Here is a 14,415-nt window from a genome sequence, read left to right on the forward strand (position 1 = left end):
AGTTGTCCCTGACACTGAGGACTGACTCCAGCCGGGTGGAGACCTGGTCATTGTGACCCCACAGCCCACGGGTTTTTCTCATTGCGTCACGCTGCTATCCTGTTGACTCCTGCCCATTCCTTTGACCTCAGGTGGTACTGCCCTACCCTTCCTTCCCAATGCTTCCAGAAAGATCCAGAAACGTCCCCTCCATGAAGGCGTGGATTTGCTGACCAGTGTGCAACACACAGGAGATGCCCAGCAAGTGTCTGTCAAATAAAAATGTGGTCTCTTTGGACTTCTCGTCACTCCTCGTGCCATTACTCGCTGCCCCGGGGCCTTTGGGCTCACTGCTGTTGCTGGTTATGGACACCTTCTCTTCCTGCTTCTTTTATGGCTGGCACTTTCTATTCATTTAGGGCTCTGCTGCAGCCTCACCTCCTCCTGGAGGCCTTCCTTGACTCATCCAAAGTTGGCCCTGCCTGTCCTCCCAGCCTCCACCATCACTCATCTTGCTTGTCTTTCTTTTAAGGTTCATGGGTTTTTTAAAGCAACTCTTAAGAGGTACATAAGAATGTTTGCGTATATATTTATTGGAAAGTTACCGGTTCCATTAAGGCTTTGTGAAGTTAGTAAGCTAAGTGCCTCTCCGCAAATGTTCGCTCTGAAGCAAAGAGGCTTCCCAGGTGGACAGCTCCCTTATCTCCTTCCTCCCTGAAATTGTTTTGCAATTTTATAGGTTTGTTTGCTCTTCTGTCTGTCTCCCTGGTAAGTTCCAGGATGGCAGGAACCTTCTCTATTTTCTTTCTTTTTGCATTCTTTTTGAAAATTTCCATTGTGTTAAGATACGCAGCATAACATTTCCTATTTTAACCACTCTCCAGTACACAGTTCAGTGGTGGGACTGACGCTTAGCTGCGCGACCCCCGCGGCCAAACGTCTTCAAATTTTCCCACCGCCCCAAACAAAAGCTCTGCACCCACTGGGCGTGAATTCCCCATTTCCCCGCCCGCCCCGGCGCCCAAGGCGACCATAGTAGATGCTCGGCCAACGTCTGGGCGACGCAGGTCTGCTCTACTGGGGTCCCCCGGGCCTCCATCCTCCGCTGCCGCGGCAGTGGGCGGCAGCCGGGTCCAGGGTCCGGGAGGAAGATGCGGGGGTAGCCGCGGGGCAGAGAAGATCCTTCCGGGGCCCGAAGCCTCGGCCCTCGGCCCTGGCCTCCGCGGGGCGCGGGCCGCGGGGTCCTTTAAGAGCAGCGCCGCGCACACGGGCCGGTAGGGGCGCGCGCGGCGGGGCGCAGCGCGGGCGGAGGCGAGGGGGCGCGCACGGCCAGGGGTGTGGGGCGCGCCCTGGCTGCGGAGGTGCGCGCGGCGGCCTCGCTCTGCAGCTCCAGCCTCCGCGCCCCGCGCGCCGGGTTGTCCGCTCTCGGGTCCGCCATGGCCGCGCGCGGGGCCCCGGCGCCGGCGGCGGGCGGCCGCGCCCGGCCATGATCCGGCTGGGCGGCGGGTGGCTGCGCGGGCCCCGCGGCGCAGCGGCCCCGACCCGGCGGTGCTGGGCGGCGGGCCCCGCGGCGGGCCGGGCGCTGCGGGTGCTGGTGGACATGGACGGCGTGCTGGCCGACTTCGAGGGCGGCTTCCTCAGCAAGTTCCGCGCGCGCTTCCCCGACCAGCCCTTCATCGCGCTGGAGGAGCGGCGCGGCTTCTGGCTGTCCGAGCAGTACGGCCGGCTGCGGCCGGAGCTGAGCGTGAGCCTCCCCGCGCCGTCGCGCCCGCGCCCCGGGGACACCCCGGCACCCGCCCGGCCGCCCTCCGTGCGCGGGCATCGGAGCCGGGCCCGCCTGACCTTGGCGGGTCACCGCAACGCCCTGGGCTCCGGGGTTCCCCCCCCCCCCCCGGTATGCAGCGGGCGGTGGTGGAGAGGGTCCGGGGAGGACCCAGGGGCACCTGCGCGGCCGCCGTGGAGACAGGCACCCAACTCCGCACCGACTGCGGGCGTTTTAATAGTTGTATTTGGCCTCGGGGCTTTTTAAAAATAAACGTTACAAGTGAAGTCCTCTTTGACCCCTACTTGGTCACGGCACCACTGCTTCCTCCCGTGACTTGGATGCGTGTCTCAGCCATTCCTTTTGGTCCTTTTTCCGTGAAGTATACCCCCACCACCCCACGGGTGTGGGAGGCCCAGAGAGGCTGAGTGACTTTCTGAACGCCACACAGCGAGTGGGTGATGGAGGTGGGCCCCCCTGTCCCCTGCTTCTGCGGGCTTGGCTGGGCAGGCTTCCTGTGCTCCATGTGTGCGCTGCCCCCTGAGTCCACCGTAGCCGGAAGCGAAAGACCCAGGGACAGACCCTAGGCATAGAGCCTGCCTTGTAAAATGAAAACGTTTCCCGGGGAACAGGGGTGTTGCCTTGCACAGGCTTAGGGCTGGCGTTTTGTGGCCACGCAGGGTCAGGGCCTGCGGGTGCGATGACAGCGGACCATGAGTGCCCGCTGGGTGGCTGCAGACTCGCGGCATTGTCTCTTCTCTGAGGCCAGCTTTCTCCATTTCGCAGATGGGGAAACTGAGGTGCCGAGAGAGTCTGTAATGTGTCTGGAGCCTCGCTGTCAGTGAGGGCTCGGAGAGGTGCAGACCCAGGGCTGTGTGTCACACAGCCAGCCGCCCCCACCCCGCAGTCCCCTTCTCTGCCTCAGGTCTCGCCAAGTGACATTTTTTTTTGGTTTTAACAAAAAGTAAGGCAGAGTAAAAGCACCTCAGCGGTGTCTGTTATAATAATTTGATTTGTTGAGGGGCAGGTGTTAAAAAGGAAATCCAGGACCATTATCTTCATTGACACCTCAGGAGGTGACAGCTGTGAGCGGGAAACTCTGAACAGGACCAAATGCCCCTCCCTGCTCCGCTGCTGTGTGCGTGTGTGCATGCGTGTGCATTGGCAGACGGGGAAGCACTGCAGGTCTGAACAGCTCACTGCCCTGAGAGTGTCGCGCTGTCACCAAACTAAGCCCTTCCCAGTTCTGGAACGTGGGGGCTCGGTGGGGCTTTGCCGGCATAAGGCTCACTGAGGCGGGGTCCCATTGTGTGGGTTGAGTCCAGGGCCCCGGGGCCCGGCTGCACCAGGACTGCCCCCACGTGGCCCTGGGAAAACCCCGTGGGCCTCAGTTTCCCCGTCTGTGAACTGGGAAGAACGTCCTTGTGGGGTGCCAGGAGGCCGGCACAAGAAAGGATGCGTATTAGCAATGAGCGCTCACAAGAGCCTCCATTGTATTTGCTCCACCTGTGCATGTGGGGTTCTGGCCCCCCAGGCAGGACGGACCTCCCCCCTTTCCTGCTCTCTCCCTGGTCCTGGACCTGGAAAGGCGTGGCATTCGGAAATAAGGCTTTTGGTCCAGCCCCGTAAGGTGGAGGGAAGCAGCCCCGGGGTGGAGCGGGGAATGTGGGCTCTGCACCCCACTCAGCCGTGTCCTGCTGTGTGACAGCAGATGGGTTCTTTCCCTGCTCTGAGCCTCGGCTTTCTCACGTGAGAATGGGGGTCTGGACTTTTGGCAACAGAATCCCTCTTTGTTTGTTTGTTTTTTAATGCCTTACTGATATCCCAACACATCAATCGGTTGAAAGCAGAGCTGATGGGGTGTGGGGTGAGGGGACAGGCTCTGGGCCCTAAGAGCCCCTCCCGCCCCCTCCCGTCTCCTCCCGCCCCCTCCTGCCCCCACCCCACCCCCTGCCACAGCCTCCCCAGCGGCCTGCTTCCCTCATAGTAACTACTCTGACAGGACCTTGGAGTTCCTCCAGGAACCAACTTAAAAAAAAGGTTGTGTGTGTATAATATACGTCTTCTTTTCCATTTTAACCATTGTTAGGGGTAGAAGTTCAGTGGCATTATCCCATTCACAAAGCTGCACCTCCATCCCTGCTGCCCTCTGTGGTGACTTCTCCATTACCCCAACAGAACCTGCTGCCCGCTGGACACTCAGCACCCCACCCCTTCCCCGCTGGGCACTCAGCCCTGGTGCCCCCTCAGGCTTGGGGTGCTCGCTCAGCCGACGTGCTCCCCTAAGCGTCCCCCGGCCTGGCTGCTGCACCCGCCCGAGGTCTTGAGGGTTCGCCCTGCTGCGGCCGGGGTCCAACCTCCCCCCTTTTCATGGCTCACATGGGAAATGCCTTGATGTCTGCGGAGCCCCCACCCCGCCTTCAGAACTGGCTGCGAAGCCCCTTTGGGCAGCGCCTCCGGCGGAGGGCAGGGCAGGCTTGGGGGCCACCACGTGCCCCAGCACCACTCCCCTGTGGAGGCCCGGGTGCCCCTGCAGGGCTGCCGCCGTGGGCAACGCATCCTTGGCTGGGGGGCAGCCTCATCCTCTTGTCACGGCTGCTTGGGCCGCCACATCCTCTCTGGGGACCTGCCAGTGACCTGCGGCCTCTTCCTCTCAGGAAAAGGCCATCAGCATATGGGAGTCCGAGAACTTCTTTTTTGAACTTGAGCCTCTGCCGGGGGCAGTGGAAGCTGTGAAGCAAATGGCCAACTTAGAAAAGTAAGTTTGCGTCCCACCCCGACGGACTCCACTGCCCAGGGCCCCTGCTGCCCTCCTTCCTCCCCCTTCCCCTCCTCCTCCTCCCTCCTCTCCCTCCTCCCTCCCCCTCCCCTTCCCTCTGCCCCCTTTCCCTTCCCCCCTCCTCCCTCCTCCCTTCCAACAACCCCGGCTCCCGCCCAGGCACAGCCAGGCTATGCCATCTTCCCTGGGCCTGGGGAAAACCTAACCGGGAAAAATGGGCTCAGTTTGCAGACTTTTGAGATGTTTGATCCAGTAACTCAGAAAAATATCTAGATTAATTTGACCTGGTCCACTGGGTGTTCGAAGTTCATGAATTCAGCAAATATTTAAGAGCTGTTTGGATGCTGCCACATACTGCTGGGTCTCAGCGACAGGGAAGTGAGCCAGGCATGGCCCTCGCCCCCCAGGAGCTGTAGGGGTCCCGCATGTGCACGAAGCCACAGCCGAGGGGCTGAGAGGAGAGAGGGAGGGCGGACAGGTGCGGTGGGGGCCTCGGGGAGGAGCGGGTGGGGAGGACTGAGGGAGATGTTTTTGTTTCCATGTGCTGAGAGGCACGGTTCTCGGGCTGAAGCGCCCATCCTCACTGCAGCTCGCAGGCTGCGAATCTACTTGCATGCACGGGTGGTTTGCTACCTGGAGGACTTTGTGCGTTAAGAGCAGCTCCGTGAAGCTGTAACGCCCTCCCCCGACACGTGAGGCTTTGCAGTGAGTGGGCTTTCGTTTGTGCACAGAGCTGTGCAGCCATGGCCACGCTCCTCTGAAAACTGTCATCGCCCCAGGGGCCCTGCAGCCATCAGCATCACTGCCCTGTGCGCGCTTCCTGCAGCCCCTGGCTCAAGGGGCAGCCTCGGCCGCACATCCTGGCAGTGGCGCCGTGTGCTGTGTGTTCTCCAAGACCGGCGTCTCCCCCAGCACGATGCCCTCGAAGCCCATCTGGGTCTAGCCTGACCGGAACTGCCTTCCCTTTCTTGGCTGTGCCCCGCGGTGTGGGTGGACTGCCGCTCCCCTCTTCACTTATCAGTGATGGCCATTGGCCTGGTTTCTGCTTCGTGTACAAGTTTTTGCATAAATGCATTTTTTTCCATCTCTTAAACTTTTTATCTTGAAATAATTTCAAACTTAGAGGACAATTGCAAAAATAATACAAAGCCCGCACCTAGAAGTCCAGCCAGTGTGATGTGTCATCCAGATACCTCCTGTTCTAGTCTGCTAGCTGTTGGAATGCAATATACCAGGAACGGAATGGCTTTTAAAAAGGGGAATTTAATAAATTGCTCATTTACAGTTCTAAGGCCGAGAAAATGTCCCAGTTAAAGTAACTGTATAGAAATGTCCCATCAAAGGCATCCAGGGAAAGATACCTTGGTTTAAGATGGCCGATGAAGTTCAGGGTTTCTCTCTCAAGTGAGACGGTACATGGCAAACGTGGTCAGGGTTCCTCTCTCATCTGGAAGGGCACATGGTGAACATGGCGTCATCTGCTAGCTTTCTCTCCTGGTTTCCTGTCTCATGAAGCTCCCTGGGAGGCGTTTTCCTTCTTCATCTCCAAAGGCCACTGGCTTGTGGGCCCTCTGCTTCTCATGGTTATGTCGTTCTTCTCAGCTCTCTCTGAATCTCTCATTCTCTAAAATGTTTCCTCTTTTATAGGACTCCAGTAAACCAATCAAGACCCACCCAAATGGGTGGAGACATGTCATCACCTAATCCAGTTTAACAACCACTCTTGATTAAACACACCTCCAGGGAGATGATTTGATTACAGTTTCAAACATACAGTACTGAATAGGGATTAGAAGAAACGACTGCCTTTTCAAAACGGGATTAGGATTAAAACATGGCTTTTCTAGGGTATGTACATCATTTCAAACCAGCACACCTCCATTATCTGCTTTTAACTTTGCCACATTTGCTGCATTGTTCTATAGCCATCTATCCGTCTGTCTGTCTGTCTATCTACCTACCTACCTACCTACCTACCTGCCTACTTTATCTATCATTTGTTTATTTATTAATTTTCTAAACATTTGAGATTCCTTGAGCACATATTTTCTGAGAACCAGCATATTCACTTCCGTAACCACCTTAAGTACAGTTATAAATTTCATGTAATTTGCCACTGATACAAAGCTTTCAGTCTATATTCCAGTTTTTTCATACATCCTAATAATGTCCCTTAGGACATTTTCTCCTCCATTTTGAGAAGCAGTCCAGGATCATATATTGCAGTTAATTGTCATAATCTATTTAGTTGCTGTTTTTTGTGTTTAAGTCGTGGAAGCACATATAACATATAGATATATATATAAGATGTTACCGTCTCAACTACTCGGTCACACCATCTTGGGGGATGGCGTACACTCACAATGCTGTGCTGCCCTCCCCCTCCATTGCTGGAACTTCCCAGCACCCCGAGTGGAAACCCTACACCCCCCACGTGTGAACTCCCGATTCCCCCCTCCCCGCCCCTCGTAACCTCTACTCCACTTTCCATCTCTATGAATTTGCCTCTTCTCACTAGTCCATGTATTGGAGTCATATAAATCTGTCCTGTTGTGTCTGAATTATTTCATGCAGCATGATGTCTTCAAGGTTGGACCTATGTTTTTATTTCTTTTAAGTTTAAATCTAGGAGTGGAATTGATAGGTTGTATGGTACATTCAATGTTTAACATTTTTAGGAACAGTTAAACTATTTTCCAAAAGTACTAAGAACATTTTATGTTCCCTTAGCACTGGATGAGGATTTCAGCGTCTCCACATCCTTGTCAACACTTATTATTATCTGTCTTTTTGATTATAGACATTCTAGTGGGTGTGAAGTGGTTTCTCATTGCGTTTTGGTTTGCATTTCCTTAATGGCTTATAATGTTGAGCATTTTTCATGTGCTTCTTGGCCTTTTGTACATCTTCTTTGGAGAGATGTCTATTCAGGTCTTTTGCCCATTTTAATTTGGGTTGTCTTTCTTTCTTTTTTTTTCAGAACTCTTTTTTTTTTTGCAGCTTCTACATCAGCATTTGCCACTTCACCTTGCACTTTTTTTTTTGTATTTTTTTATTAATTAAAGAAAAAAAAGAAATTAACCCAACATTTAGAAATCATTCCATTCTACATATGTAATCAGTAATTCTTATCATCACATAGATGCATGATCATCATTTCTTACTACATTTGCAACAATTTAGAAGAAGAACTAGCAAAACAACAGAAAAAGATATAGAATGTTAATATAGAGAAAAAAATAATAATAATAATAGTACAAAAAAAAAAGACAAACAAACAAACAGACAGACAAAAAAAAAAAAGCCTATAGCTCAGATGCAGCTTCATTCAGTGTTTTAACATGATTACTTTACAATTAGGTATTATTATGCTGTCCATTTTTGAGTTTTTCTATCTAGTCCTGTTGCACAGTCTGTATCCCTTCAGCTCCAATTACCCATTATCTTACCCTGTTTCTAACTCCTGCTGGACTCTGTTACCAATGACGTATTCCAAGTTTATTCTCGAATGTCGGTTCACATCAGTGGGACCATACAGTATTTGTCCTTTAGTTTTTGACTGGACTCACTCAGCATAATGCTCTCTAGGTCCATCCATGTTATTACATGCTTCATAAGTTTATTCTGTCTTAAAGCTGCATAATATTCCATCGTATGTATATACCACGGTTTGTTTAGCCACTCGTCTGTTGATGGAGATTTTGGCTGTTTCCATCTCTTTGCAATTGTAAATAACGCTGCTATAAACATTGGTGTGCATATTCCGTTTGTGTCTTTGCCCTTAAGTCCTCTGAATAGATATCCAGCAATGGTATTGCTGGGTCGTATGGCAATTCTGTATTCAGCTTTTTGAGGAACCGCCAAACTGCCTTCCATAGTGGTTGCACCATTTGACATTCCCACCGCAGTGGATAAGTGTGCCTCTTTCTCCGCATCCTCTCCAGCACTTGTCATTTTCTGTTTTGTTGATAATGGCCATTCTGGTGGGTGTGAGATGATATCTCATTGTGGCTTTGATTTGCATTTCTCTAATGGCCAGGGACATTGAGCATCTCTTCATGTGCCTTTTGGCCATTTGTATTTCCTCTTCTGAGAGGTGTCTGTTCAAGTCTTTTTCCCATTTTGTAATTGGGTTGGCTGTCTTTTTGTTGTTGAGTTGAACAATCTCTTTATAAATTCTGGATACTAGACCTTTATCTGATATGTCATTTCCAAATATTGTCTCCCATTGTGTAGGCTGTCTTTCTACTTTCTTGATGAAGTTCTTTGATGCACAAAAGTGTTTAATTTTGAGGAGCTCCCATTTATTTATTTCCTTCTTCAGTGCTCTTGCTTTAGGTTTAAGGTCCGTAAAACCGCCTCCAATTGTAAGTTTCATAAGATATCTCCCTACATTTTCCTCTAACTGTTTTATGGTCTTAGACCTAATGTTTAGATCTTTGATCCATTTTGAGTTAACTTTTGTATAGGGTGTGAGATATGGGTCTTCTTTCATTCTTTTGCATATGGATATCCAGTTCTCTAGGCACCATTTATTGAAGAGACTGTTCTGTCCCAGGTGAGTTGGCTTGACTGCCTTATCAAAGATCAAATGTCCATAGATGAGAGGGTCTATATCTGAGCACTCTATTCGATTCCATTGGTCGATATATCTATCTTTATGCCAATACCATGCTGTTTTGACCACTGTGGCTTCATAATATGCCTTAAAGTCAGGCAGTGCAAGACCTCCAGCTTCGTTTTTTTTCCTCAAGATGTTTTTAGCAATTCGGGGCACCCTGCCCTTCCAGATAAATTTGCTTATTGGTTTTTCTATTTCTGAAAAATAAGTTGTTGGGATTTTGATTGGTATTGCATTGAATCTGTAAATCAATTTAGGTAGGATTGACATCTTAACTATATTTAGTCTTCCAATCCATGAACACGGTATGCCCTTCCATCTATTTAGGTCTTCTGTGATTTCTTTTAACAGTTTTTTGTAGTTCTCTTTATATATGTTTTTGTCTCTTTAGTTAAATTTATTCCTAGGTATTTTATTCTTTTAGTTGCAATTGTAAATGGGATTCGTTTCTTGATTTCCCCCTCAGCTTGTTCATTACCAGTGTATAGAAATGCTACAGATTTTTGAATGTTGATCTTGTAACCTGCTACTTTGCTGTACTCATTTATTAGCTCTAGTAGTTTTGTTGTGGATTTTTCTGGGTTTTCGACGTATAGTATCATATCGTCTGCAAACAGTGATAGTTTTACTTCTTCCTTTCCAATTTTGATGCCTTGTATTTCTTTTTCTTGTCTAATTTCTCTGGCTAGAACCTCCAACACAATGTTGAATAATAGTGGTGATAATGGACATCCTTGTCTTGTTCCTGATCTTAGGGGGAAAGTTTTCAATTTTTCCCCATTAAGGATGATATTAGCTGTGGGTTTTTCATATATTCCCTCTATCATTTTAAGGAAGTTCCCTTGTATTCCTATCTTTTGAAGTGTTTTCAACAGGAAAGGATGTTGAATCTTGTCAAATGCCTTCTCTGCATCAATTGAGATGATCATGTGATTTTTCTGCTTTGATTTGTTGATATGGTGTATTACATTAATTGATTTTCTTATGTTGAACCATCCTTGCATACCTGGGATGAATCCTACTTGGTCATGATGAATAATTCTTTTAATGTGTTGTTGGATGCGATTTGCTAGAATTTTATTGAGGATTTTTGCATCTATATTCATTAGAGAGATTGGTCTGTAGATTTCTTTTTTTGTAATATCTTTGCCTGGTTTTGGTATGAGGGTGATGTTGGCTTCATAGAATGAATTAGGTAGTTTCCCCTCCACTTCAATTTTTTTGAAGAGTTTGAGGAGAGTTGGTACTAATTCTTTCTGGAATGTTTGATAGAATTCAGATGTGAAGCCGTCTGGTCCTGGACTTTTCTTTTTAGGAAGCTTTTGAATGACTGATTCAATTTCTTTACTTGTGATTGGTTTGTTGAGGTCATCTATTTCTTCTTGAGTCAGAGTTGGTTGTTCATGTCTTTCCAGGAACCCGTCCATTTCATCTAAATTGTTGTATTTATTAGCGTAAAGTTGTTCATAGTATCCTGTTATTACTTCCTTTATTTCTGTGAGGTCAGTAGTTATGTCTCCTCTTCCATTTCTGATCTTGTTTATTTGCATCCTCTCTCTTCTTCTTTTTGTCAATCTTGCTAAGGGCCCATCAATCTTATTGATTTTCTCATAGAACCAACTTCTGGCCTTATTGATTTTCTCTATTGTTTTCATGTTTTCAATTTCATTTATTTCTGCTCTAATCTTTGTTATTTCTTTCCTTTTGCTTGCTTTGGGATTAGTTTGCTGTTCTTTCTCCAGTTCTTCCAAGTGGACTGTTAATTCCTGCATTTTTGCCTTTTCTTCTTTTCTGATATAGGCATTTAGAGCAATAAATTTCCCTCTTAGCACTGCCTTTGCTGCGTCCCATAAGTTTTGATATGTTGTGTTTTCGTTTTCATTTGCCTCGAGGTATTTACTAATTTCTCTCGCAATTTCTTCTTTGACCCACTTGTTGTTTAAGAGTGTGTTGTTGAGCCTCCACATATTTGTGAATTTTCTGGCACTCCGCCTATTATTGATTTCCAACTTCATTCCTTTATGATCTGAGAAAGTGTTGTGTATGATTTCAATCTTTTTAAATTTGTTAAGACTTGCTTTGTGACCCAGCATATGGTCTATCTTTGAGAATGATCCATGAGCACTTGAGAAAAAGGTGTATCCTGCTGTTGTGGGATGTAATGTCCTATAAATGTCTGTTAAGTCTAGCTCATTTATAGTAATATTCAGATTCTCTATTTCTTTATTGATCCTCTGTCTAGATGTTCTGCCCATTGATGAGAGTGGTGAATTGAAGTCTCCAACTATTATGGTATATGTGTCTATTTCCCTTTTCAGTGTTTGCAGTGTATTCCTCACGTATTTTGGGGCATTCTGGTTCGGTGCATAAATATTTATGATTGTTATGTCTTCTTGTTTAATTGTTCCTTTTATTAGTAGATAGTGTCCTTCTTTGTCTCTTTTAACTGTTTTACATTTGAAGTCTAATTTGTTGGATATTAGTATAGCTACTCCTGCTCTTTTCTGGTTGTTATTTGCATGAAATATCTTTTCCCAACCTTTCATTTTCAACCTATGTTTATCTTTGGGTCTAAGATGTGTTTCTTGTAGACAGCATATAGAAGGATCCTGTTTTTTAATCCATTCTGCCAATCTATGTCTTTTGATTGGGGAATTCAGTCCATTGACATTTAGTGTTATTACTGTTTGGGTAATACTTTCCTCTACCATTTTGCCTTTTGTATTATATATATCATATCTGATTTTCCTTCTTTCTACACTCCTCTCCATACCTCTCTCTTCTGTCTTTTCGTATCTGACTCTAGTGCTCCCTTTAGTATTTCTTGCAGAGCTGGTCTCTTGGTCACAAATTCTCTCAGTGACTTTTTGTCTGAGAATGTTTTAATTTCTCCCTCATTTATGAAGGATAATTTTACTGGATATAGGAATCTTGGTTGGCAGTTTTTCTCTTTTAGTAATTTAAATATATCATCCCACTGTCTTCTAGCTTCCATGGTTTCTGCTGAGAAATCTACACATAGTCTTATTGGGTTTCCCTTGTATGTGACAGATTGTTTTTCTCTTGCTGCTTTCAAGATCCTCTCTTTCTCTTTGACCTCTGACATTCTAACTAGTAAGTGTCTTGGAGAACGCCTATTTGGGTCTAATCTCTTTGGGGTGCGCTGCACTTCTTGGATCTGTAATTTCAGGTCTTTCATAAGAGTTGGGAAATTTTCAGTGATAATTTCTTCCATTAGTTTTTCTCCTCCTTTTCCCTTCTCTTCTCCTTCTGGGACACCCACAACACGTATATTTGTGCGATTCACATTGTCCTTGAGTTCCCTGATACCCTGTTCAAATTTTTCCATTCTTTTCCCTATAGTTTCTGTTTCTTTTTGGAATTCAGATGTTCCATCCTCCAAATCACTAATTCTATCTTCTGTCTCTTTAAATCTATCATTGTAGGTATCCACTGTTTTTTCCATCTTTTCTACTTTATCCTTCACTTCCATAAGCTCTGTGATTTGTTTTTTCAGTTTTTCTATTTCTTCTTTATGTTCAGCCCATGTCTTCTTCATGTCCTCCCTCAATTTATCGATTTCGTTTTTGAAGAGGTTTTCCATTTCTGTTCGTATATTCAGCATTAGTTGTCTCAGCTCCTGTATCTCATTTGAACTATTGGTTTGTTCCTTTGACTGGGCCATATTTTCAATTTTCTGAGCGTGATCCGTTATCTTCTGCTGGCGTCTGGGCATTTAATCAGATTTCCCTGGGTGTTGGACCCCACAGGTTGAAAGATTTTTCTGTGAAATCTCTGGTTTCTGTTTTTCTTATCCTGCCCAGTAGGTGGCGCTTGTGGCACACGTTTGTCTGCGGGTCCCACCAGTAAAAGGTGCCGTGGGTCCTTTAACTTTGGAAAACTCTCGCCGTGGGGGAGGTTCGCCAGCCGAAGCGGCTTGGAAGAGTGCCACCCGGCTCGGGGATCCGAACACAGGGAGGGTCGCCGTCCGCTGCAGCCCGGGAGAGTGCCCATCCGAATCTCCTAGTCAGCCTGGGGCGCCATGCGTGGTGGGAGGGCACCAGCCGCCGCGGCCCGGGAGAGTGCTCCGTTCCCAGCCGGACCGGGAAGTCACGTGTCTGAAAGGGACCTCGGTCACCGTTCTCCGCGGCCTGGGGATCTCTGATCCAATTCTCCCAGTTGGTCCGGGGGGCCGCGCGTGGGGGGGTGCCAGCCGCCATGGCTTGAGGGGACCGCCTGTCCACTTCTCCCAGCTGGCCCGGGAAGGAGGAAGGGAGGGACTCCGGCCGCTTGCCACCCCGGCCTGGGGAAGCCCGCGCCCCTCGGCAATCTCACCAGAGAGGGTTCTCCCAGCCAGTCAGCCATTCCAGGATGGGGTACGCTGTCTTTTTTATCTCTGTCGTGGCTCCGGGAGCTGTTCTGTATCATTTCTACTCCCCTAGCAGCTGTTCTGGAGGAGGAACTAAGATCCGCGCGTCTTACTAAGCCGCCATCTTCTCCGGAAGTCCCGGGTTGTCTTTCTTTTTGCTGTTGAGTTGAAGGACTTCTTTAAATATTCTAGATATTAAATACCTATTTTCAGTGTATAAGATCATGTCATCTGTAAATAATGAGAGGTTCACTTCTTCCTTTCCAAGTTGGATGCTTTTATTTCTTTTTCTTGCCTGATTTCTCTGGCTAGAACTTCTGGTTCTCTGGCTAGAACTTCTTTCAGGATGCCCACTGTCACCACTGCTATTCAACACTGTGCCAGAGCCAGAGCACAATGTTGAATAGCAGTGCTGACAGTGAGCATCCTGAAAGAAAAGCTTTCAGTCTCCCACCGTGGAGTACTACGTTAGCAATGAGTTTTTCACATATGCTCTTTATCATGTTGAGGCAGTTCCTTCTCTTCCTAGTTCTTCATGTTATTTTATCGAGAAGGATGCTGGATTTTGTCAAATGCCTTTTCTGCATCAACTGCAATGATCCTATGTTGTTTTTTTTCCTTTCATTCCATTAATGAGGTGTAAGATAGACTGATTTTCTTACGTTGAACCGTCTTGCATACCAGGGATAAATCCCACCGGATCCTAGTGTATAACTATTTTAATATGCTGTTGGATTTGGTTTACTGGTGCTTTGTTGAAGATTTTTGCATTTATATTCATAAGAGATATTGTTCTGTAATGTTCTTTTCTTGTAGTATCTTTATCTGGCTTTGGTATGAGGTTGATGTTGGCTTCGTTGAATGAGTTAGGGGGCGTTCCCTGCTCTTCACTTGTTTGGAAGAGG

General features: G+C 47.7%; 1 protein-coding gene across 1 annotated transcript in view; it reads left to right on the forward strand.

Annotated features, from left to right (window-relative positions):
• Positions 1-1,018: 1,018 nt before the first annotated feature.
• The window catches only part of NT5M (5',3'-nucleotidase, mitochondrial), a 76,444-nt gene continuing 63,047 nt past the window's right edge, over positions 1,019-14,415 (forward strand). The window contains exons 1-2 of the mRNA XM_077162976.1: positions 1,019-1,723; positions 4,399-4,499. Coding sequence (XP_077019091.1) covers positions 1,019-1,723; positions 4,399-4,499 — 806 coding nt within the window. The remainder of the gene's footprint in view (positions 1,724-4,398; positions 4,500-14,415) is intronic.

This window comes from Tamandua tetradactyla, chromosome 6 (assembly GCF_023851605.1).
Source record: "Tamandua tetradactyla isolate mTamTet1 chromosome 6, mTamTet1.pri, whole genome shotgun sequence".
Lineage (NCBI taxonomy): Eukaryota > Metazoa > Chordata > Mammalia > Pilosa > Myrmecophagidae > Tamandua > Tamandua tetradactyla.